The sequence below is a fragment of the Rhinolophus ferrumequinum genome, chromosome 20 (assembly GCF_004115265.2).
Source record: "Rhinolophus ferrumequinum isolate MPI-CBG mRhiFer1 chromosome 20, mRhiFer1_v1.p, whole genome shotgun sequence".
In the NCBI taxonomy this organism is placed as follows: Eukaryota; Metazoa; Chordata; class Mammalia; order Chiroptera; family Rhinolophidae; genus Rhinolophus; species Rhinolophus ferrumequinum.
Genome location: NC_046303.1, coordinates 5,135,396 through 5,158,278, shown reverse-complemented (window position 1 = coordinate 5,158,278; position 22,883 = coordinate 5,135,396). Strand labels below are relative to the sequence as shown.

The following is a 22,883-nucleotide window of genomic DNA, read 5'->3' as shown; positions in this document are numbered from 1 at the left end:
TCACCTTTTTCCTTCAGTAAAATAGATAGAATGTGGCATGTGGGTCTATTTAATATGTTGGTATGATGAGGGACAAGACCTCTAAAAATAAGACTTCCGCATGGCTAGAAAGATTGTAACAGGACTTGAACGGCTTTTCATTTATGCTTAGAACATTCAGCCCAAGTTACAGAGGTACCTCCCAGAGCTTTAGCTGGTAACTCCCCACTGACTCAGTTTCCTGGCACCCAGGTCCCCAAGCCAGGTAAGGCATTTTCACATTATCGCTCCTTCATAATAGCAGATACCTGTGGTGTTTAGGGATCTTTCTTCACTTGTTCCAATTTATCCAGAACCATGTGGCTCCTTTGGTCTTATTCTTTCAGTCATGACTCACTTTCTGAATATTGGGACATTTCAAATCTCAGGGCTTCAATTCAATAGCCAAAAACGGTTTGCAATCTGTTACTATCAATAGTCAAACTACTAATATCTGCCAGAGAAACGCAGGCACAGGGATTACTTCTGAAAACCATAATCTACGGGCACAGCGTGATAAAATGTATACAGAAAAGAGAACCGGGTACACAGGAAATCAAAGTCATTTCCTTTGATTTTTCAGTTTTCCAGTTGCCCCCACATTCTGGGGTTTCGGGAGTATCTCCAAGCTATGCTATTTCTCCCCCTATACAAACCTCATCTCCTATAATTCATCCTTTTGAAAACTATTCCAACCTGATAATCACTCAAGACCCATTTCTCTGCTCTCTTTTATAGCAAAACTCTTCTAAGGAGCTGCCTATAATGACTGTTTTCACTTTCTCAACTCCCACCTGTTCTTACATTCATGCAGATAAGGCTTTCTCACCTCCTACCACTGCGCTGAAAGAAACAACGCTTGTCAAGGTCACCAGTGTCTACACCAAACCCTGGGGCCAACTGTCAGTCTTTACCTTCCCCAACCTCCCAGCAGCTGTTAACAGTCCTTCCTTCATGAAACACTTTCTTCCGAGGATTATACTCTGCTGGTTCTCGTTGCAGGTCATGGCTGTCCTTCCTTTTCTCCTTTGCTGGACGCCTCTCTACGTCCTAAGCTTCAACATGCCGGCGCATTCCAGGGTCCAGTCCTGTCCTTTTGTCTTTTCAGTCTACACTTCGTGGGTGTTCTCATTTAGTTCCAGGGCTTCACATACTGTTCACGTGCTGGGATCCTCAAACGTACATCTGAGCCCTGACCTCTTCCCGGAGCTCCATACACACATGTCGGGCCCCCCTTTCTACATCTCCACCTGGATATCTAACAGCAGCTCAAACTGTGGTCCCCATCAGTTTCTTCACCTCGCCCACCTCTCAGTATTTCTCCCCTAAGTAAACGGCACCATCACCCATCCTTCAGTTCAGGCCAAAATTCGAAGGGCCAGCTTCAATTTCTTTTCTCTCCCATCCACGTCAGTCATCTGCAAGTCTTGACATCTCTATCTTCAAAATCGATCTTCTCACTACCTTCATTGCCACCCACCTGTTCAAGCCATCGTCATCTCTTACCTGGTTTGCTGTATCTAGCGCCTGACTGGACCTTCCTGGTTTCTCTTTTGTGTCTCTGCCCCCCAATGTCCGGGCCCTGTGTTCCTCTTCTAACTTCCTCTCTACCAGTCCCTTCTGTCCTCGTGTTTTAGCCACACTGAATCTTTCAGCTCCTTGAATGTGCAGTAATCAGTGACCACAGGGCCTTTTTCTGTGCTATTCCTGTTGACGAGAACATTCTTCCTTTACTGTTTGCCTGTAAACTCCTGCTTTTCCTGTCAGCTCACGTTCACTCCCTCGTGAAAATCCCCTCCAATCCCAGTCCAGAATAAAGTTCCTTTCAAAACGTCCCATAGAGCTGTGCTCTCTTTATGACATTTATTTTATACATCCGGCACTGGGAAATACGTGTGGACTGAGTGGGTCAGTGAATGAATGGATGACTTCCCCTAAGAAACTTTGATTCCTTGCATCACTGATTTGCTATACAGATCTCATTTGAAAGTTAAAGGTCATGGTCAACTAAACAATTCAGTGTTTTTTTTTTGGTGGGAAGAAAAATATGAAAGAAAATGTATGGTATGTTTGAAGCCAAGATGCACACAAGATAAACAAAATAAAGGCACGGAATTTCAATGGCAGGGCCAACAAGTTTTTACTTTCCTCAGTAAGCAAGTCTGTTATAAGAGTCATCTCCTTGAAAATATGTCTAAAGCTGTGACTTTATTTTTGTACTGTATTTTGCAACGTGTATGGGAAGGGGGTGGAGAGAAACTAGTCTCGAAGTGTCCTGTATTTTTGGTAGTTTTCATCTCCCTTCTGCTCCTTCTTTCCCCAATTGAGCGCGTGCCCTCATCCAAAACATCCATCAAGAACTCCCCAGGGGCACAACACAATTTTGCAAGCAAGCAAGAGAAGTCATGTTTCTTGTCCTCGTGAAATTGAGCCTGGAACCACTGTCACCCAATATGAGACACTCAGGTGGCACGAAACAAAAGGCCACACTAATCACCAGGTGTCTGGTCACAGCTTTTGGCTGGACTTCACACAAAGCATGGAAGCTATAGGATTTGGGACAACACAGTTTATGGATGAAACTTAAGGGCATGTAACTTCCTTGAAAACCCAGGAAGAAAGGACGGACACATACAATAATATATATTCTGGGGGACGAGCTATTCAGTTGACCTCAAGGGTAGGACAATGGCAACTTCTCAGCTAGTTACTATCAACGGGACAAAAGTGGGCAGTAAAAGTAGGAATTTGCGAAAAATGCTTCTGTGAGGGGCCGTGATCAAATATTTGTCTAAGAAAGTTAGCAGCATGGATGAAAAAGGAGATCAACCTCAGACATGCAGATGTAGCTCCTGCGACTTGTGCCTGCAGTTTAGCAAAGGGGAACCTTTTCCTTCCAGTGTATGCTCTCTAACATACTGAATGAATCTTCAACGTATTTCGGAAATTAATTTTTCTCCCCGTATTGTAGAAGTTAATCTTTTTTTTTTTTTACAGGCACAGCGCAAGTAGCTGAAGGCTTACCGTATTTCTGGACTAAACTGCATTTGTAAAGCAAGAGAACATCTCACATGCTTTTGAACGGGCTAGGGTTCGGGCTGCTAAAGGAGGAGATAAGAGGGAAGGAGAAGGTGAAGAACAGCAGACAGCAGGTGCTGCCGCAGGCCCTGGAGTCCTGCCTAGGAACTAGGCAGTCCTGCCGCCGCCAGGGGAGAAGCAGTGGCGATTCCCACTGGCACAGACTTGGGTGGCAATGGAATGAGATTGCTGCATCTAGTAAAGGTTAATGGCCGTTTTCTCGGGTTTGCTATGGGAGCAATCGCCTGTGTGGACGTATTACACAGAGCTCCTCGCAAACAAAATCTTATTCCTATTTGGTTAACACTGTAGATGAAAACCTGGAACATAACGTGTTTACCCAAAAGCAGGCTGAATACTTCCAGGTCTGTTATGTACTATTGTGACCATGACTTCTTCGTAAACGGAGTAGAGCTTTTTAGGTGGGGCAGAGAGAGATGACATTTAATATCAAAAAAACCTCATGGTTGTCATGGTTTTCAGGAAGCTCAAGCAGAGCCTGTGTACATAAGGAACAAAATGTCAAATTTACTTTCCGTTTGAATTTCTGCCATTGAAAATTCTAACTCAAGTCAAAACATCCCTGTGCACACAGGGTGGGCAGAATGACCCAATGACGATGCTGTGTGATGACGTCAGCAGTCAGACCCCTGCCCCTCTGGCTCTCTGGATTACCGTATAGCCCTGGCCAGGACCCCACAATGTTTGATCTCTGGTAATAAGGCCAGATATGTGACCCAAAGCTCCCACGTAACTCTGTAGCACCCAGACACCCAGATGAAGAGATACTTGATTCTCCTCACAGATATCAAACTTAATATGCTAAATTCCAAAGAGGACTATTTCAGGAGTCTCAATTAGTCTTCCAAATGGAAAAGCTGCTTCTGTACTTATGTAAAACATAATATGCCATATTTCAGTATTTGTTACTTCACGAAGTTTTTAACATATCATTTTCACACCTCCACGTCTATAAATGTATACTGCAGCATCAGACACATTAGGCATGTCTAATAAAAACCAATTCCTGTATTTTTGGGGCCACCATCATACCTAGGCATCTGGGGAGCACCCAGGGTGTCTCTGGCCCATAGATAGATACCTGGAAAACCCCACCTTCATGAGGCTGTTGGGGACTGGAGAAGAAGAGAAAGGAGAAGCAGGCACATGTGGGCTGGAGGGTAAGAGTGCTTAGGAAATGGGATAAATTACAAATGTGGAAGTAAAGACCAGGCCGGTTTCCTACAGAACTTCATCTTCATTCTGTAACCCTGAGACATCAGAGAAATGAAGCCAGGGCACAGATGAATCCATGACACTTCCTCTCCGCAACGTCTCCCGCCTTTCTGACTGGCCCCCAATCTCCTTTCCTCACTCTTATTCCTTCAAGCATTTACCTCAGATTATTATTTTTTGCCTGATATGCTTAACACAAGCTAATTTGAGCAACTCTGAGATTCAACTTTACATCATAACTTCCCAAATGTCTGTCTGCAGTTCAGAGCACAATTGTCAACTCTCTACTGGCCATGTCACTTAGATGTATAAAAGGCATAAGTCCACCTCGGGGTCAGATGTCATTTCCAGCACTCAGTACCTGTATTCTGCTCAGTTAAAATGAATTAAGAAACATCAGAAATGGCTCAAGTGTCCAGCAACAGGGCTGGTTAAATAAACTATGGTACATCCATTCAATGGAATACTATATAGGTATAAAAGAAAAAAAGAAAAGGAAGAGGGACTTTCTCTGTATAAATAAGGAAATAAGGAAAATCGCCAGGATTTTTAAAGGAAAGAACATAGTGTAGAAGAGTGTATATACTCTGCTTCCTGCAAGGCTGTGCATAAAGGGACACTGGAATGACAAGCAAGAAACTAAGCGGAGTGGTTACTACCAGCTGGGGGAGGGGATAAACCAGGTAGGTGGAGGGGCACTTCTCAGACATCCTCTGTAATGCTGTTAATTTTTCAGCCACGTTAACATATCACCTACTTAAAACAAATAGTGATGAATTAAAAAAAGAGTGAAGTTAATTCAGAGGGAAAGAAAAAGAACCCCAAAACTTGGAGGTTTTGAACTTGAGACCCACCTACAAAGGTTGCGCAGTCCTCTGCTCAACCCCTCAACAATGAACTGCGAGTATCATCAATTGAAATGTCTTACTTGTTAGCCACGAGGCGCATAACAGTCCAGTCCTTTGGAAACATCTCTGGGCGTATCAATATCCGGAACACTGTAAATATCTGCAGCAGGAAATCCTGGGGGAAGGAGGAAACAGACCATTTTATGGAGTTACTGTAACCGTCAGCACACACACACGCATGCACGTTGCTGCTGTTACCATTTCTAACGCAGTGACAGAGAAGAAGGGAACATTACTTCAAACCTTGACCATCACCTTCCCCATTTTCAGCACCCAATCAGTTTGCTATCCTGCTCTCAGGTCCCCTACTCTTTCTCTTACTCATGCACAGTGGACATGACTTTCCATCTCTTCTTGCAGGCTCCAAAAACGTAGGTTTTAGAAATAAAATGGAAAACTAGCAATAGAAGATTAGCAGGCAAATGTATTCTCTTTCTTCTAGTACAGTGTCTTAAACATCAGAACTTTTCAACGCAAGGGAACTATATACAGTGCTGGCCCAGTTCTGCTTCCTTTTAAGTGGTATCAAAATTTAGAAAGTTACGTTCATTAAAAAGCACCTTAAGCAAAAACCCGTGTTCCTTACAGGGCATTCTGAAGATGGAATATTAATGGGATGCATGAGGTTTACTGGATCGGAGTGTGCCGGGGGGAACAGATACCAACAGGAATGTGGGCTGAGTCCAGCGTAGTTAACAAGTGCTCAGAAGCCATGAAAGTGTGAAGGTTTCCTTTATTTTTTCTTTATTTTTCAATTACCGTTGAGTGTTCAGGTATTCTTCACTGAGATACCACACCAGGAGCAGTGGCATTTACTAAAGTATTATCTTTAACCAGATTACCTGTAAATACTCTTGACAAGAAGCTCCTATCAGACGTGGAAAATATCTCACCTTAGAATACTGCAATAAATAGGGCCCAGGATAATACAGCACCTTACACTTAAACAGGAATCAAGCAGATAACACACCACATGTAATGAATGAAATGCAGCTTGCCCTCTGAAAAAGAGACGGGCTCAATCCAGCTGTGACTTTATTAACTAGAAAACTTATTTATTTTTTTTTTTTGTAACTTCAAGTGCTGCTAGGAAAATCTCTAACAACTTGACTGAAGGCGAAAGCATGGTGTTGCTTAAAAAATTAAAAACCATGAGTTTTATTTATCAAACCCAACAACACATTATGTTAAACATGTAAACTACGTGCATATAAAATTTATGGTTGTTACTCATAACCAAAAGATAGAGAGACAGAATCTAAAAAAACAAAAAAACATGTGGTAGGTGTGTGTGCATGCATGTGTGCATGTGCATGTGTGCATGTGTGTGTGTGTGTGTGTGAACATACTCTAACAACTCTGATGAAGCCCATAAATATTTTGACAAGAATTTATTTCGGCTTCTTTGGCATCAACAACACATACGTTGACATGCACACACCACGTGGTCGCGTGCCCACTAGATCATCGGTCTTTAAAAGGCCAGACAGATCCTGTCATGTCTAGACAATTTCCCAAATGTATTCCACTGCAGGTCAGATAATTCGGGGAAACACCTCACGTTCTAGCCCTCCCATGGGATAGGTAAAGTTGAGAAGCCCTTTTCAATGCATTTCTAAAACTCTCAATGGGCTCTCAGTTGATTCTTGCAGGTTTCCCAGACATGAATACATGTAACCCCTGCAGAAACTGATGCTTGTGTTCACCCGTCGGAGAGTTACCCCCCCTGCAGTTTCCTACCTTGTTGCATTTGCTTAGATAGATATTAAAGAAGAATGATAGTGGGGAGTCATTTGTTTTTCACAGTCTATCATTAGTTAGGAATAGTTTAAACAAACTCTATGATACTGAAATTTCATCTTTTCTTCTCAAAAGTTTTAAAAGAATTGGAAATTGGAGGGAGTGCCCTTAGCAACAATGTGTGTGTGTGTGTGTGTGTGTGTGTGTGTGTGTGTGTGTGTGTGTGTGTACAGGGGGAGGGTGATGTCAGCTGCACAGAGGAAAAAAATGGCTGAAAGAACTGGCTAAGGAAGCAAGACATCCATCTCACAGGCGAGCAAATTTGGTGGTTCATTTGTAATGCTGGGGACTGAGGGACAGTTATTCTAGGTATAGGCATTTTCCTATTCCCCTGTATCTCACAAAATAAAAGGCATGGCAGGCGGTGACATTGTGCCAATGCCTATGTATTAATGTAACACTTTATTTCCCCTAAGAAAACTTTCCTGTCTCAAGTAGTTCTTGAAAGTATCCATTCAAGCTTCAGCTACCTTTCCAGAACCAAACACACTGACGTGCAGAAAGCTTATAATGAAAATAAGAGAACAATGAAATGAAAATGAAAATCAGAAAACCTAGATTTTAATCACGGCTCTGCAAGTAACTAGCTTAATGACCATGGCAACTTATTTTAACCTCCTTGTACCTGAGCTCTCAGACTTGGAAAATGAGGGGCTTCAAGCTCCCTTGTAGTTAAAGGAGATTAAAAAAAAGTTAATATGATCATTCATCAATTCATGTAGTTCACAAACAGTTTTCTTATTTCTAAACTGTTGGCGAATGTTTCATCAGACGGTCACACAAACACCTTCCACTGTGACACTTATATCTAATTTAGTTCAGCAAGTATTTCTCACCAATTGCTGGGAACAGGTTTCATTTCAAACTCAGTTCCAATCCTGTAAAGCACTAAGACCTGAATGCTAGAATCTTCAATGTCCCCATCCTTCTGTTCCCAAATACAGTGGCACTTCATTGTCTGGACTCTCCAAGAGTACTTTTCAGCTCTGATCATTTCACTAAACATGTGCTTTTGCATAGATATATAAAATTATTTTGCACACATAATAAAAACTAAGTAACCAATTATACAATTAAAAAAAAACCACTGTTACAATAATATTCTGGTTTGGATAGCACAAATAAGTATTTCATATGCCAGCATTTTAAAATTGGCAGCCTCGGAGCAGCTTGTTATTTTGTTTACTTCTTTTTTAGTGTGTTGACTTCAGATAGCACAACATGGTAATTAAACTGCATTGCTGGTTATTATTCAAGTAAGGGTTCAAAATAAAAAAAAATGAATCAGGGAGCTGATACTTTACAGAAATACTTTTTCAGCAGTGCAAGAGATTCAAGTAAGGCAGTTCATGTGAAAACCTTCCAAAAGAAAAAAAAAGTCCCACATTCAAACAGAAAAGAAAGCAGGAGCAGTTGTTATGGTTCCAGAAATGCCACTAACGTTTATTCACTCATATACATTAGGTGCTTTACTATGTGCCAGGCACTGTATTAGATGCTGGAGACACCTAGTGGGATAAGACATATCCTTTCCTTCATTATGCGAGAATATTTATGCAGGGCCTATAACATGCCACACACAGCACAGGAAGTCAGACGTGATCTTCACCTCCATGGAGCTCACATTGTTGTGGGACAGATGAGTGACAATCTAAAACCACACAGATCTATGCATGCATTGCCAGTGAGGGTAAGTCTAAGGGCCAGGTGGTCCACGCTGAGGAACGAGCACCTGGCAGGCCTCAGAGGCAACAGAGAACAGGGGTGCTCGGACACAGTCAGTGGCAAGAAAAGAGCTGAAAGATCAACAGGGATAAATGATGGATGGATGGAGAGATAGATAGATAGATAGATAGATAGATAGATAGATAGATAGATAGATAGATAGATAGATAGATAGATCATAGGTAGGTAGATAAGTAGAAAGATGATAGACAGATCATAGATAGACAAATAGAAGATAGATAGATAGATAGATAGATAGATAGATAGATAGATAGATAGATAGATAAAGTAGATAGATGACAGAGATAAAACAACAAGTAGGGACCAAAGAAAAACAAATAAACGAGACATAAATAAATAGGGACCAATCAAAGACAAAAAACAAAGATAAAGAAATCTCATACCTTTCTATGGTAAGCAGTTGGGAAACTTACCCTGAGAGCCTTGTGGGGACACTGAAGTGTTTGACGCAGATATGCGAGAGGACCAAATTCGTGTTTTATAAGGATTGTCTGACTATAATGTATAAAAAACTGTCTTGTGTTTGCACATGATACCATGAAATCAGGACAGCATACATAAGAATCAGGTGTATGGAACAGGATTGGTGAGACACAGAAGGCGGAATTCTGAGATCAGGAAATTTGAGCTAAGACATCCGGAAAAGACACCATCGTGAGGCAGGTAGACCGGGATGCTGTCTCGTTATGCCAGAAGCAATGAATGGGACAGAGCCTTCTCACAACACATTTCCTGTACTTATGACTTAGATTACAGGCAAATGTTAGTTTAAAAAGTTGCCACAAATTTCAAACATGTATCACTTTTGATATGGGATTTAAATTCAATTCAAGGGTGTTAAGAATCATTATCACACTGAAATTCATATCCTTAAAATTAAATGTTTAAGTACCTTATGCAATAATAACTCCTAAATGGGCCTCAACCTTCGAGGGCTATAGAACTATTTTTTTCTGTAATAAAGACTAGAAGTCAAACTAATTATATGGAAAAAAAATAGTTTGTGAAGCAAGCAGACATTTATTTATTTATTTATTTATTTATTTATTTATTTTAAAAAGGGCAGACATCTATTAAAAGGGTTGATTCATTCCACAAAGATTAATATTCCAGGCTCTGCGCTTAAGACAGAGTGACACAGTCGCTACTCTCTCCGAGCCCACAGTCATCAAGAATACAAGGAAACAAATAATTAGAACGCATTGTTTCGTGCTAACACAGAGCAGGGGTGGGGGTTGAGTGAGGCTTCAGTCTGAGACGACTTCATCAGAAAGTGATACCTTGATAAATGTCTAACTATTATATTGTTTTGTACACCTGAAACTAATAAAAAAAAATGTTAAAAAAAAAAGAAAGAAAAGAAAGTGATACCTGAGCTGGATTTTATAGCTTGAGTTGAAAGCAAGGAAGGGATTAATAGGGGTACAAATTAGACAATGAAAGTGACGTGGTGTTGGAGTAGACACTGCAGGTAGACCAAAAAAAAAAAAAAAGATTCAGAGGAATTAAAAATTATATACATATATATACACATACATATATATGTATATATGTATGTGTATATGTGTGTGTGTATATATGTATATATACACACATACATATATATGTATATATATGTATGTGTGTATATATACATATATACACACACACATATACACACCAGGGATGCCAAAAAATGTATACAAGTGGACATTTTGGTCAACATTACTCAAGCAGCAGTTTGCCGTAATCAGAAGTGTCTGGACGCTGATGGTAACCACTTTGAGCTCTTCTTGTAATTGCAGAAGTCAAATGGGACTTGTATTCATCTTTTGTAATTGGTATATATTGAGTATTACAATTTTAATACAGTTTTCCTTTCTTAAAAGGTGTATACATTTTTTTGGCACCTGCTGTATATATATGATTTGTTAAGAACTTTTCAGTGGCTGGAGTGAAAGGTGTTTGGAAAGGGTTGGAGGTCAAGGAGGCTGGAAGGTAGCCTGAGGACAGAGAAAACCTGACAAAGAGCTTGGACGTGGTCCCATAGGTACTGGGAACTCCTCAGACTCTAAACTTGGGTTGAGACTTGATCAGACATGACTTTTGAAAGCTGGGGGCCGTACCGCGGTGACAACGGAAGGTTCTAATAATGTTGCACGTAACTTCCAGGATGTGCATAACCTCACACCTTAAAGCAGGATCCCACATCTATATGAAAATTCCTAATCAACAAAAAACAGGATCGCACTGCTCTCTATATACATAAATGCCAGGCTGTGGACAGAATTTTAGCCCCCAGAAGGTGGGTGTATAATAAAACATCACTGACTACAGGAGGAGGAAAAAATAACCCTAATCACATCTTCGCTTTTGCTTTTGTTCACTTGTAAAATAATGCCATGTTCTAGAGAAGGAAAGAATTCAACCTGCTGAGGAGCAGCCCGCAGGACCTCGCCCCCACACACGCCCGAGACATGGTGAGTCACACCACTCACACACAAGTACCCGAGGACCCAGGAGAAGAAATGGCATACTGTTCAAAAGCCATTCTGAAGCCACTCCAACAATAACCCTGGAGACAGCCAGGTTCTTCAAGCAAGAATGGAGTTAGAACGCCACTAGTCTTAGCAGGCACTTGAGAACTACAGACTTTCCAATCTCACTTTGATTTAGAGAACCACTGAGAACTGCTGGGCCAAACCTTTCTCTGAATTGACAAAAAAAAAGCAGTGACATTAGGAATAAACAACTAAAATATTAATTCTGAATAAAAAAATATGAATGATTTAAATGTAAAAAAATATTAATTTTGAATAAAAAAGTCTATAAAAAATATGAACGATTTAAATGTAAACAATATTAATTTTGAAATCTCAATATATAATTTGTCAGTATTACTGAAGATGTAAAATGCACATCCCACAATCCAACAGCTCTACCTCCGGGAACTCAGTCTACAGTAATGAGGGCACAAGTCCATAGAGATATATGCTGCAAGATATTTTTTTGTTTGTTTTGCAATATCGTTTCTAATGTTAAAAATCAGAAACATCCTGAATGCCCATCAGAAGGGGAAGGATTAAATTATGTAGCATCATACAATGAGATTCAGAAAAATGCATGATATAGGGGGCTATATAATACCCATATTATTGCACAATATGAATAGTATGATTCCATTAAAATGTGTGCGTGAATATAGTAGAGAAAATAGTCTGCGAGGGCACACCCCTGGTGTTAACAGCAGCTGAGGATTAAACTATCCGTGTATGGAGGAGAGGAGGACGTAGAGTTTCACTCACTACATGAAACCAGTAAGGTTATGAGACTTTTAGTGTCCTATCCCTACATGAGTTATAATTTTCCATGTACACCCCTCTCTCAAGCTGTACTTTTCCTCATTGCGAGTTCCCTTATTTATTCAATTTCCAACCTAAGTGTATTATAGATACAAAAACCTCCTCATCACTCTCCCTCTATTAGTTTGGCCTTTCTCAGAACATTCCCACTTCATGAGTAGAACCACCTTACTACTTTTAACGTGTTGACAAATGACAGGTGATACAATTAGATAGCAAAGATTCGGGTTTAAAGTTTAGGGAAGGTTAGGAAAAAGCAGAGCTTAGCGGCCTGAGCGAAGAGCTCGGTGCTCCTAGAATGGGCCCAGCCCTCCCAAGTCCTAGGGCATCATATCAGCTCCATCTGCACTGTGGGGGGTGCGGGGTGGGGGGTGGGAAGAGGGGGGAGGCGGGCGGGGAAACGGTGCTGCATGGAGCGCAGCCTCCCCCACCCCGTGCCGTGTCGTGGCGGTGGGCTGAGGTGTTCGCAGGACACGCTGGCCGTGTACACACAGCACGCTCACTCACCACTTCATGACTAGACGCCGTAGTGACACGAAGGCAGCAACGGAGACTGTTTATTAGTCTTGACAACCCTAATGTCTAGCCAAGGGGCTCAACAAACGTTCGTTGAACCAAATAACCGGCACATGTCACGAAGCAAGAACAGTGCCTACCTCACGGGCTTTGTTTGACGATTAAATGAGTTAATATTAACCAACCTCTTAGGACAGTACCTTGCACGTGCTAAGTTCTACGTACAGGTTTGCTGTGAGAGGTTCTCAGGGCCTTTCCCAGACACCTGAATCCCAAGTCCTCTAAGGTTTTGAGTTTTACAATCCATTTGGCAACAAAACCTAAACTGAACTATTTATAGTCCTTGTCCCACACAGAATGAATACTTTTTTACCTGTAGAAAAATTAAGACGTTTGATTGTCGTTCCTACCACAACCCCCCCTGGGGTTGCTACACAGCATACCATATACGGGTCACATTATCTTTCTGAAATCCCAAAAATTCTGATTTCTGAAACACATTTGGTATGAAGGATTCTGGATAAGGGACTATGGACCAGTGCTATTAATATTATCTTTGAAAAATCTTGCATGATAGGTTTCAGTAGCATAAATAGGGATATTTGACATTGAAGCAAATGGAAAACAGAAAAAGTTTATTTGTCAAAAGGTGACATCTGAACTAGTAAAACACAGATGAAAAGCAGATGAATAATCGGCCTGTACTAAAATAAATGGCCTGGAGCCTGCCTTCTCGCCAGCTACTCCCATCCCATCCTTGCACTGGGAAGCTAACCATCCTCCCGGGCCAGGCTGATTCTGACCCCCCCTGCTGCCTCCTCAGGGACCTCCCCCTGTGGGTCAGCACCTCTGATTCTCAGAATGTCTTCAGCTTATCCCTCTCCCAGCTCTCATCATTAATATTTACACATGCTTAAGTCTCATCCACCATACACATTTCTCTGACATCCAAGGTTCTCCTTCAGTGGCCAAGGTCTCCTCCTCTTCTCGAAACAGAGTGTATATCCACTGTATCTTTTTTTTTTTTTTTTCATTTCTCCATCCATGACACATTGGCCTCTACCCTCACCACTGCACTGAAATTGCTCAAGTTCACCGACAATGTTAATGAACCCTTTTATGATATGACGTGGCCTTGCCGTAGCAGGCACTGTTCACCACGTCTTCCTCCTTCATGCTTAGGAGTCTATTTAGGTCCCTTAACTTCATACTCCACATGCTTCTTTGATGTTCATTTATTCCCCTGATGTCAGTTATTATTCACTGGCTGATAGTTTCTGAATCCACATATGTGGTCCAGCTCTGTCTCCTGAACATCAGACCGCGTCTATAAGACATCTCCATTTGGATGCCCCTCAGGTGACCAAACTCTGGCTGAAACTGTGTTTATCTTGGGTCCTACACCTGGATGCGAACACCCGCTGGGTTCCTCAGGCACTGACTGCTACCAGCATCCAGCCAGGTCAGAGGACCTGGGAATTCAACGAATCTCTCTCCTCCACCTTTTCATACAACCAGTCATCAGGTCCTGCCAACTCAACCTCCTAAGTGCCCCTCCAATCTATCATCATGATCACTGGTTTCAGGCCACAGTTATCTGTAGCTTAGATTACTACATCAAATTCTTCAAAGGGTTGCGTGTCCCGTCTTCACCTTAGCTAATCCATTTGCAATAGTACAACCAGACAGGGCTTTCTTAACTCAAATGTGATTATCTTTCTCCTTTCTCAAAACTCTCCAGCTTCCAAATGTCCTCCACACAAAGTCCGTACACATTCAAAGAGCCTAAGTCTCACCACTCTCTTCCTCACACTCTACATTCTATCAGTCAACAAGTGTTTCTTGAATGTCTGCCATGAGCTTGGTGTGTTCTGGGATCTGAAGGGACAGCAATGAACCAGCCAAAGTTTCTGACATCAAGGAACTTATGACCTAGTGGCTGGGGTTTGGGGATACACATAAACAAATAAACTAAAATATTCCAATTTCTAATAACTGTTATAAAGGTGGAATGGCAGATGTGCTATCACTTAGGATATCCGGGTGACATTTTAGTGGAGAGATCTGAATGTCCCAGCCTGATATGTCCAATACACTCATACTCTGCTTGCAGCTCTCAGCTGAGACCTCCCTTGGGGAGTTTTCCTCTTGTCTTGAGTTTGGGATGACAGTTGACATCAAGTCCCAGATGCTCCCAAGCTCAGTGAGTTAACCCTGGTTTTAGTGGCCCCTCATGGTGCTAATACCTAAAACCAGTTTGATTTCCCATCCTACAGGGACTGCGCTTTCTGTTCCTGGTTACAGAACAAAACCAAGAGTACTAGGTATGCCTGCATTGCTCGATCTATGCTTTCAGAAGGACAGATGAAATCATTTATATCATTAACCAATTTTCCTGACCTGAGGCCCCGTTAATATTGAAGAAGGAAACATAAGTCCTTTGAGAAGCTGTGTGGCTGCCTGAAATGAGGCAAGCCCACGTAAACTACTATATTCATCACTTCCATTTGCTTTGTTGTTCACGTGAATATTAAAGCACAAAATTTAATACCGAGATTCAATGACTCATGTTTTTCAATCTATGCCTTGCTGTTGTTTCTTTGTTCCCAGACTCTATGAAAATATGCAGCCTTTTCCTATATGAAGTTTTGAAACAGGAAGTCATAGACTTCTTAAGTAAAACCGAATGGCTCCTTAACAGTGTTAAATATCCAAAGTCGGATGAAAGTTAATAACTGTACAATTATCTTCCTTTTTAACCCCATGGACTTCTGTATGTAGAGTGGGTAAGTTCTAATGCCTTTTTATCCACTTTTAATTCTAAACTTAAGAATGAACGTAAGCATGAAAAGCGTGGTATTTTCAGACGTGGGCTTATGTCAATCAACTGATTGCTAGGTAGACGACATCTGCCCAAACCTATTTCTTTACTTCATATGACTTGGCTTGTCAACTGCTCCAACGTAATTGAAAGATTATTCTGAGATCATACAACCTCCTCGAGGCAGTTAAAAGTCACAGATAAGTAACCCCTATGCACTGTGTATATTAAAAAAAAAAATCTACAAATCTCCCATAAGGTACTGTGACATCTTCCCATCATGCAACATTACAGTCCGTCTGTGCCCACCGTCCTATCCTTCACCCCCAGCAGTTCAGCAACCCTTCCACTATGATGCTTTACGTATGAAGTTGTCTGGAAAACTGAAGAGATGGAAGAGAAATGAAAGTAAATAAGGACAGATGACAGGTCATTTCTCCGACTGAGGACAATCAACTCCTAAGCTTTTAGTGAACACCATAAAGAAAGCATTAAAGTTCCCGAAATCTCAGCAAAAATTGGATATTTATAAACCTGGCATCAATATTTTTTATTTAATGTCAGCATGTCAGACTAGCACAGTGTATTGATTAGACTAGAGCTGATAGAGAATGTCAACTACAACTCTGTCTCCCTAGCCAGAATTTCTCACTGTGGTTTTAGAGGGATAAGATCAGCTAATATATTTCTATATGCTCCCTTACTTTCCATGAAGGCAATATTTCCAAGTGCAGGGAACCAGAGTTAGTCTATGTGCTTTGGTCTCGTTAGTTCTATCATTATTTCTGGTTTATTGCACTTTGATGGTAGGTGTTTTAAATCCTATATTCTTATCCAAAGTAAGAGATCATTACTTTGCTTGAGTACAGAGGTCTTAAAGAGCCAATATAGATGAGCAGATGTGTGGATGAAGCTGAGAAAAAAAATAGCTCACAATTCAGTGGAGACAGGTAAAGCAATTGTCAAGGAACGTGCTAAAAAGATATACCAAAAAAAATTTTTTTAATGTCACTTACCCGTAGCTCTTCTTTTGTATTGAAACTATCAAGAAGCTGTTGATAATGTCTATCTGTCATTTGTCGTAATAGGGACAGGAGACAAGCAACAAACTCCCCCTAATTAAAACAAAAAAAAGGCAAGTATATTTATATGTATATATATATATATATATTTTAGTAAGGACATAAAAGAACATCAGTGACTTACTCTGAACTACCCTCAAGTAAAACGCGTGCGCGCGCGCACACACACACACACACACACACACTGATCCAAACTCACCCTGTGAAGTCTTCTTAATCTAAATTAACCATAATAACACAGTCAAAATTTCTCTCTGAGATGATTACCATTTCCTTGGTATGTTTAAGGTGGATTATTTTGCTTGGATGAAAGCTTTCCTCTAGGGAAGTAACACCACACACTTAAAGGAGACAAGGCAATGAGGCCCCAACCATTCACCTGGCGTTTCCTGTGCCTTCATTCATTTTACCACTTGAGCCTCATACCAACGCTATGAAGTAGGAGGTATGGTGCTCACTTAAAGAAGGAAAAAGGGAGGTGCAGTGGGCTACAAAGCTCGCCCAAAGTCACACAGCTAGAAATCGGCCGAGTTGGAGTTTTATTCCTGGGTCTTTCTGACCAAAGTTCTTCGTGTAACTTTGTGCTCCATTTTTGAATTCACATAACCTTCGTTAGCTCATCACAGTGCCCACCTGCTAACGCAAGGTGTACAGAAAGCCACATATTGCATAAGTTGGTTTCGATCTCCTTTTAAAAACAGTTTAAGTTAACTGCAATCCTTTTTCAGGGACTATGTGACTGACTCCAGCAAAGTCCAAATCTTAAAAATTAATAGTGAAAAAAATGTACATAGCATCATAGATTTGAAGACCTATAAAACTGCTATCACTTGCATTTCCCAATGCATTTCTAATTTAAAATATTTGTTTTCAATGCAACCAGTTTGGTTCAGCAAAGAATTTATCGGCTTCTAATCACATTTAAACAGTTGTAATCACAGCTAAAGGATTTTAACCACATTTAAAACAATATAAGCACAACAGGGAAAGCCATCAGTGGTAACTGTAAATTTGCAGAAATGTAGTTTAATTGGGAATTGTTTTCTTTGCATTTACAGGGAAGGAGACTATAGGCTCACACATAAAATTAGAGACTAAAAGCCCTGAGAAGTGGTATTTTTCCATCGGAGGCAGCTAAGTCAGGAGACTCTAGTGTATCCCCATCAGCTGCCAAGCCAGACCTAAGGATGCTACTTAATGGTCGTGGGATGGTAGCCAGACATAGGCTGGCTCCTTGCACATGGCTAATCATTTGTAACACACAGGTATGACAAATAATTATTCCTGCAGAATTATTAGGTTGGTGCCAAAGTAATTGCGGTTTTTGCAATTATTTTTAACCTTCGAAACCACAATTACTTTTGCACCAACCTAATAATAGGGCAAATATTTAAGAAACTAACCAGTTTCTTAGAGAAATATCCTCTCATCTCCACATATTTATTAATGAATAAAGGAACTCTTGACACTTAACACAAGAAATAGAAAATTTAAGGGCACTATTAATTATTAATATTTTAGTGCATGTGTGTAAGGAAACAACCCAAAGCTAGGAAAAAACTACCCAAAAGAATTGAGACCACAGTATCTGGTGCTCACTGAGGACTGTGAATAGTGCCTTTTCTCACCAGCCTGACTGCAAAAACCTCCCTATTAATAGGGCATTAATTAGAGTACTAAAAGGATCTTTCCTTTGTAGTGGGAAAGAATTACTCCTAGAATAAATGCCGCTCTGATCCCTACCTAAGAAAATTCATAAACAAGACTTGAAACAAACAATTCCCAAGAAATTTAACCTTTTAACCTCATTCCACAGCAAAGCTCAAAGATATTTTTAGAAGGAAACAAAAAAATCCAGCTCCCTGACAGAAAACTGACTCCTCTATCATTATGCTATTATGGATTTGGCTTATGAATTGGGAGTTGAGATCTATGAATTGGTAGGTTAGTGTGGGGGGAAAAATCCTTGCTTTGTACTATTTCCATTTGTATGGCTTCTAGTAATTTTAATACAAACTTTGCAAAAGAAAGAAGATAAAAAGTCAGAGAAAACAACAACAACAAAAATCCAGCTCCCAATAAGGTAAAATTCACGTCTGGCATTCGATAAGAAATCACCAGGCACACAAAGAAATAGAGGAAAATGATGATGTTAATGAGAAGAAAAAACAATTAATCAATAGAAACAGACCCAGAAATGGCACAGATAATAGAATTAGCAGTCAAAGACATTAAAATATCTATCATGACTGTATTCTACATATTGAGAAAGGTAGAGGAAAAATTTAACATGTTATTTAGAGACATGAAAGACATCAAAAGAACCCAAACTGAACTTCCAGAGATGAAGACTATTTTGTGTGAGATGAAGATTCATTGAATTGGACTAATGGCAGATTAGACATTGCAGAAAAAGAAAATTACTGAACTTGAAGACAGGGTAATAGAAAATCTCCAAAATAAAACATAGAATAAAACAAAAAGAAAAGAAAAGAAGCATTAGTGAACTGTAGGACAAATTCAAATAGCAGAATATTATGTGTAATTAGAGACCCAAAAGAGGAGAAGGGGGAAGAAAAAGTATTTAATAAATAAGGGAAAACAATCTCAGATTCTTTTAAAACTATAAACCTATGTATCAAAGAATTTCAAGAAACCCTAAGAACAAGAATCATAAAAAAAAATGACACCAAGTCACATAATAATAAAATTGCTTACAGCCAGTGATAAAGAGAAAATCTTAACACCAGTCAGAGAAAGAAGATACATACTGAGGAACAAAGATAAGGATGAGAGATTTCTCACTGGAATCAACACAAGCTAGAAGACAGTAGAGCCACATCTTTAGAGTACTGAAAGAGAACAACTATCAACCAGTAATGTTACCCAATGAAATTATCTTTCAAAAACAAAGACAAAATCAAGACTTTTTGGACATCCTAGAGCTTGACAATTTCACTACTTCTATTCAACATTATACTGAAGATTCTAGCCATTGCAGTAAAGCAAGAACAAAAAATAAAGAAATAGAGATAGGAAAGGAATTAAAAAGAAAACTGCCTTTAATCACAAACAACATATTTGTGTACACAGATAATGCTATGGAATCTACAATGAGTTTTAAAACTACTTACGTGAGTTAATCAATGTTCCAGAATACAAGATCAATGGGCAAAAATTAATTTCCTACATCCTGGAAATGAACAATCAGAATTTTAAATTTAAAATAATTATGCAATGCATTCCTCACTAGAGCCTTGCTGGGTGGACACTAGTAGCTTCACCTTACAGTAAGATCTGTTAAGGTTAACATATCTATCCCATTTCCATAGTTAGAAAATGGTGAAACTTGGATGTGAACCCTGGTATCTCTGGCACTTCTTCCTACTGTTCAGACTGATTTGACTTTATACAGAAAATATACCTGAGTTTTGGAGTTACATTTCAAATATAATTAGGTATATAAGGATCCATCAGTTGATAATCAATGTCTGCCCTTTTTAACCTCTCTATAATGTCTGAAATTAAAAATGCAAATCTAGTTGGTAGAAACTCATTCAATTTTTCATCTCTTCATTTTTTTTGTCCCTGATATAGCCACTATTAATATTCTTAAAATATTTATTTCAACATACCATCTTGTGAACAGTGAAACACTTTGAAGTTGGAAGAATGACATATTATTTGTAAAAATGAGGAAAATTATTCAAAAATGAATAGACTTTCATTAAGTTTTCACAATCAATGTACCTAGGAAAACACCTCTTTGAATTCAGGCTACTAACTATTTATATCTCTCACATCTGGATTAGGCCCATTGCAAACAATTTATCATCCTGATATCTAGTCTGGGCTCATTTATGACATGTTGTCAATCCCAACATCTACTCTGCTATAATGTCATTTTATTTATTCACTACATCTATTTAGGAACTCCAAGCACATTTAACGCTGTTAAGAGCCCTAGATATCCAATATTTTACTGACACAGTTTTCACCCACAATGTAATTTTCTTTGTTTTTAAGAGATTTGAAGTGTCTATATGAAAAGCCTAGACCAGGGGTGTCCAAACTTTTTTCAATGTTTTTTACCAAGGACCATATGCAGTAAAATACACACACAGCCGGGCCACTTACTCGAGGTGAAGTACGTATTGCCTGACCTGGTTTATTTAAATAAACTAAATATATTTTGGGAATTTGCTGCGGGCCAATTAACAATGGAGTGCGGACCGCAGTTGGCCTGCGGCCACAGTTTTGACACCCCTGCCCTAGACACACAATAGTTAAAAACAAATATATTGTTGGCCAGTATTCATTTACTTTTAATGGGGTAATTTTTACATACAAATCGCCTTTAAAACACTATATGCTTCAGTGGCTGGCATCCATTTTATGTATAGATTGAGTATAACGGGCATTTCTATCAATAACTGTGAGCTAATATTAGACGACTATAACAACAGTCTTCGAGAAACTTCTCATACCTACACACAATATTGCAAGAAATTTCTTACAGAATTCTCCTGCATTCTTTTCCCTTCCAGAACCACAGGCTCATAGTGTACGAAAACTTCAGATGAGCTGACAAAGTATGTGTCTCAGACATGGCCTACCTCTGCTGTCTGCGGTATATACGGTACTTAACAGAATTAAGTGTGAAGCAGAGAAACATTTATAAATTGTAAAAACCTCTGGAGTCAATTAGTTGAGGGCCTGAACAAATGGCCATATATGCTACTTTATAAAATCTGCTTCAATGTACAATGAGATTTTTGACAGGAACAATTACAACGATGCTTTATTATTATTATTATTATCCTCCAGCTAGAGAGAGCACTTTGAAGTTCAAAGAACAGTTGGTAGAAGAACAAAAAGTACAAGCCTTAAAAATAGGAAAAAGAAGGCTGGTGTTATTTGGGCTTGGGGTACAGTGGAAGCCCTCCTCCCATTGGTGTCATGGGGAGGCAAGGCGACAGCGTGCTACTTAGAACTAAGTACATGCTGTGGCAGCCGCTTTTACCCACAGCACATCCGCTTACGGGGGCCCTTTTTCTGTAAAGACTGTGCAGCGCTCCGTGTAGGACCGCATGCAAAGAATTCCTAGTCAGCCAGCCAGCTCGCTGTGAGAGCATGACGAAGAAGTATGACCGGTCTTCAGTGACCACCGAGAACTGACCTTGTCAATGACCAGAGAATATTTCTCACCATAGAATTAGTTATAACAGCAATAGAATGATTTCTTCCGCAGTAACAATAACATTCCCGTGACTGTTGTTGCTACCACAATTGCTCGGGGCTGAAATGTATGGATATTGTTTCCACATTTTTACTGATATGATGAAATCCTCACACAAACTTTGACGTTACTACAATGATGTTCTCTAATTCAAAGCCAAAGAAGCACGAGCTTAGGGAAATTGGGCAACTTTCCCACGTGGCAGAGACGTTTCAGACCAGGTCTGCCTGAGTCAAAAAATGTCTCAAGGCACAAAAAGGTGCCAAATAATTTAAGTGTGTTTCCTACCAGCTTTCATCTCACATACCCTGACAGAGTTGCTTTTTCACACATCAAAGGACCCAATTGAGCTACCTACGCAGGGGAAGTTTTCTCTTTAAGTGATTTCCCTAAAATTTAGAACACTGGACCAGAAACCTCCCTGCCCGACCCCAAATCCAGCCACAGACCTGACTCACAGCCTTCTCAGGTCTCTTAATGTATACTGATTATTACACTGAGAAGGCCTAGAGGACATGCAGACCCCAGAGAAACTGGGCACATGATACCCCATGTGTGGCTACGAGGCAGTCTGAAAAATTGTTTTAGCCTTTGATCCCAGGCGGTCTTTAACCACATGCAGCGTTTGCTATGGTTCTGTTCGCTGGACCATTATAATGTTAGAATTATGTTAGCTGTTACCATCAAAACCATAATGTTACCATCAAAACCATAATGACGGAAACTTTCTTCTGCATTTGGGAAGATGGAGTAGATATACTTATCCCTATTCCTCCTGTTAAGTACAACTAAAACCCCTCAGTATAGTACATAACACAAACAGAAGATGAGTCTGAAAGGTGGAGAGACGAGAGCAGACTGGCTGGTGACCTTGGGATGAGAAGGACGTGGTTTGACTCTTCTGGGTTTTCTTTTGTTCTCGGACATCTCACACCTGGAACTCAAGAAGCTGGACACCCTGAAACACCAATGATGGTGAATAACAAAAATCTCAACAAAAGCCTACTCTCCTTGGCCAACGAACCAGGAAGGGTCAATTCAGCAAGACTAAACTTTTACAATAGGTGCTCTATTCCAGCTGCACACCACAAAAAACTG

General features: G+C 40.1%; 1 protein-coding gene across 4 annotated transcripts in view; it reads right to left on the bottom strand.

Annotated features, from left to right (window-relative positions):
* Positions 1–22,883, bottom strand: part of DOCK4 (dedicator of cytokinesis 4) — a 368,315-nt gene that overhangs the window by 67,780 nt on the left and 277,652 nt on the right. For all 4 annotated transcript variants that reach the window (XM_033088115.1, XM_033088114.1, XM_033088112.1 and 1 more), the window contains exons 26-27: positions 16,481–16,579; positions 5,261–5,355 (exon numbers count right to left, since the gene is read on the bottom strand). In XM_033088115.1, coding sequence (XP_032944006.1) covers positions 5,261–5,355; positions 16,481–16,579 — 194 coding nt within the window. The remainder of the gene's footprint in view (positions 1–5,260; positions 5,356–16,480; positions 16,580–22,883) is intronic.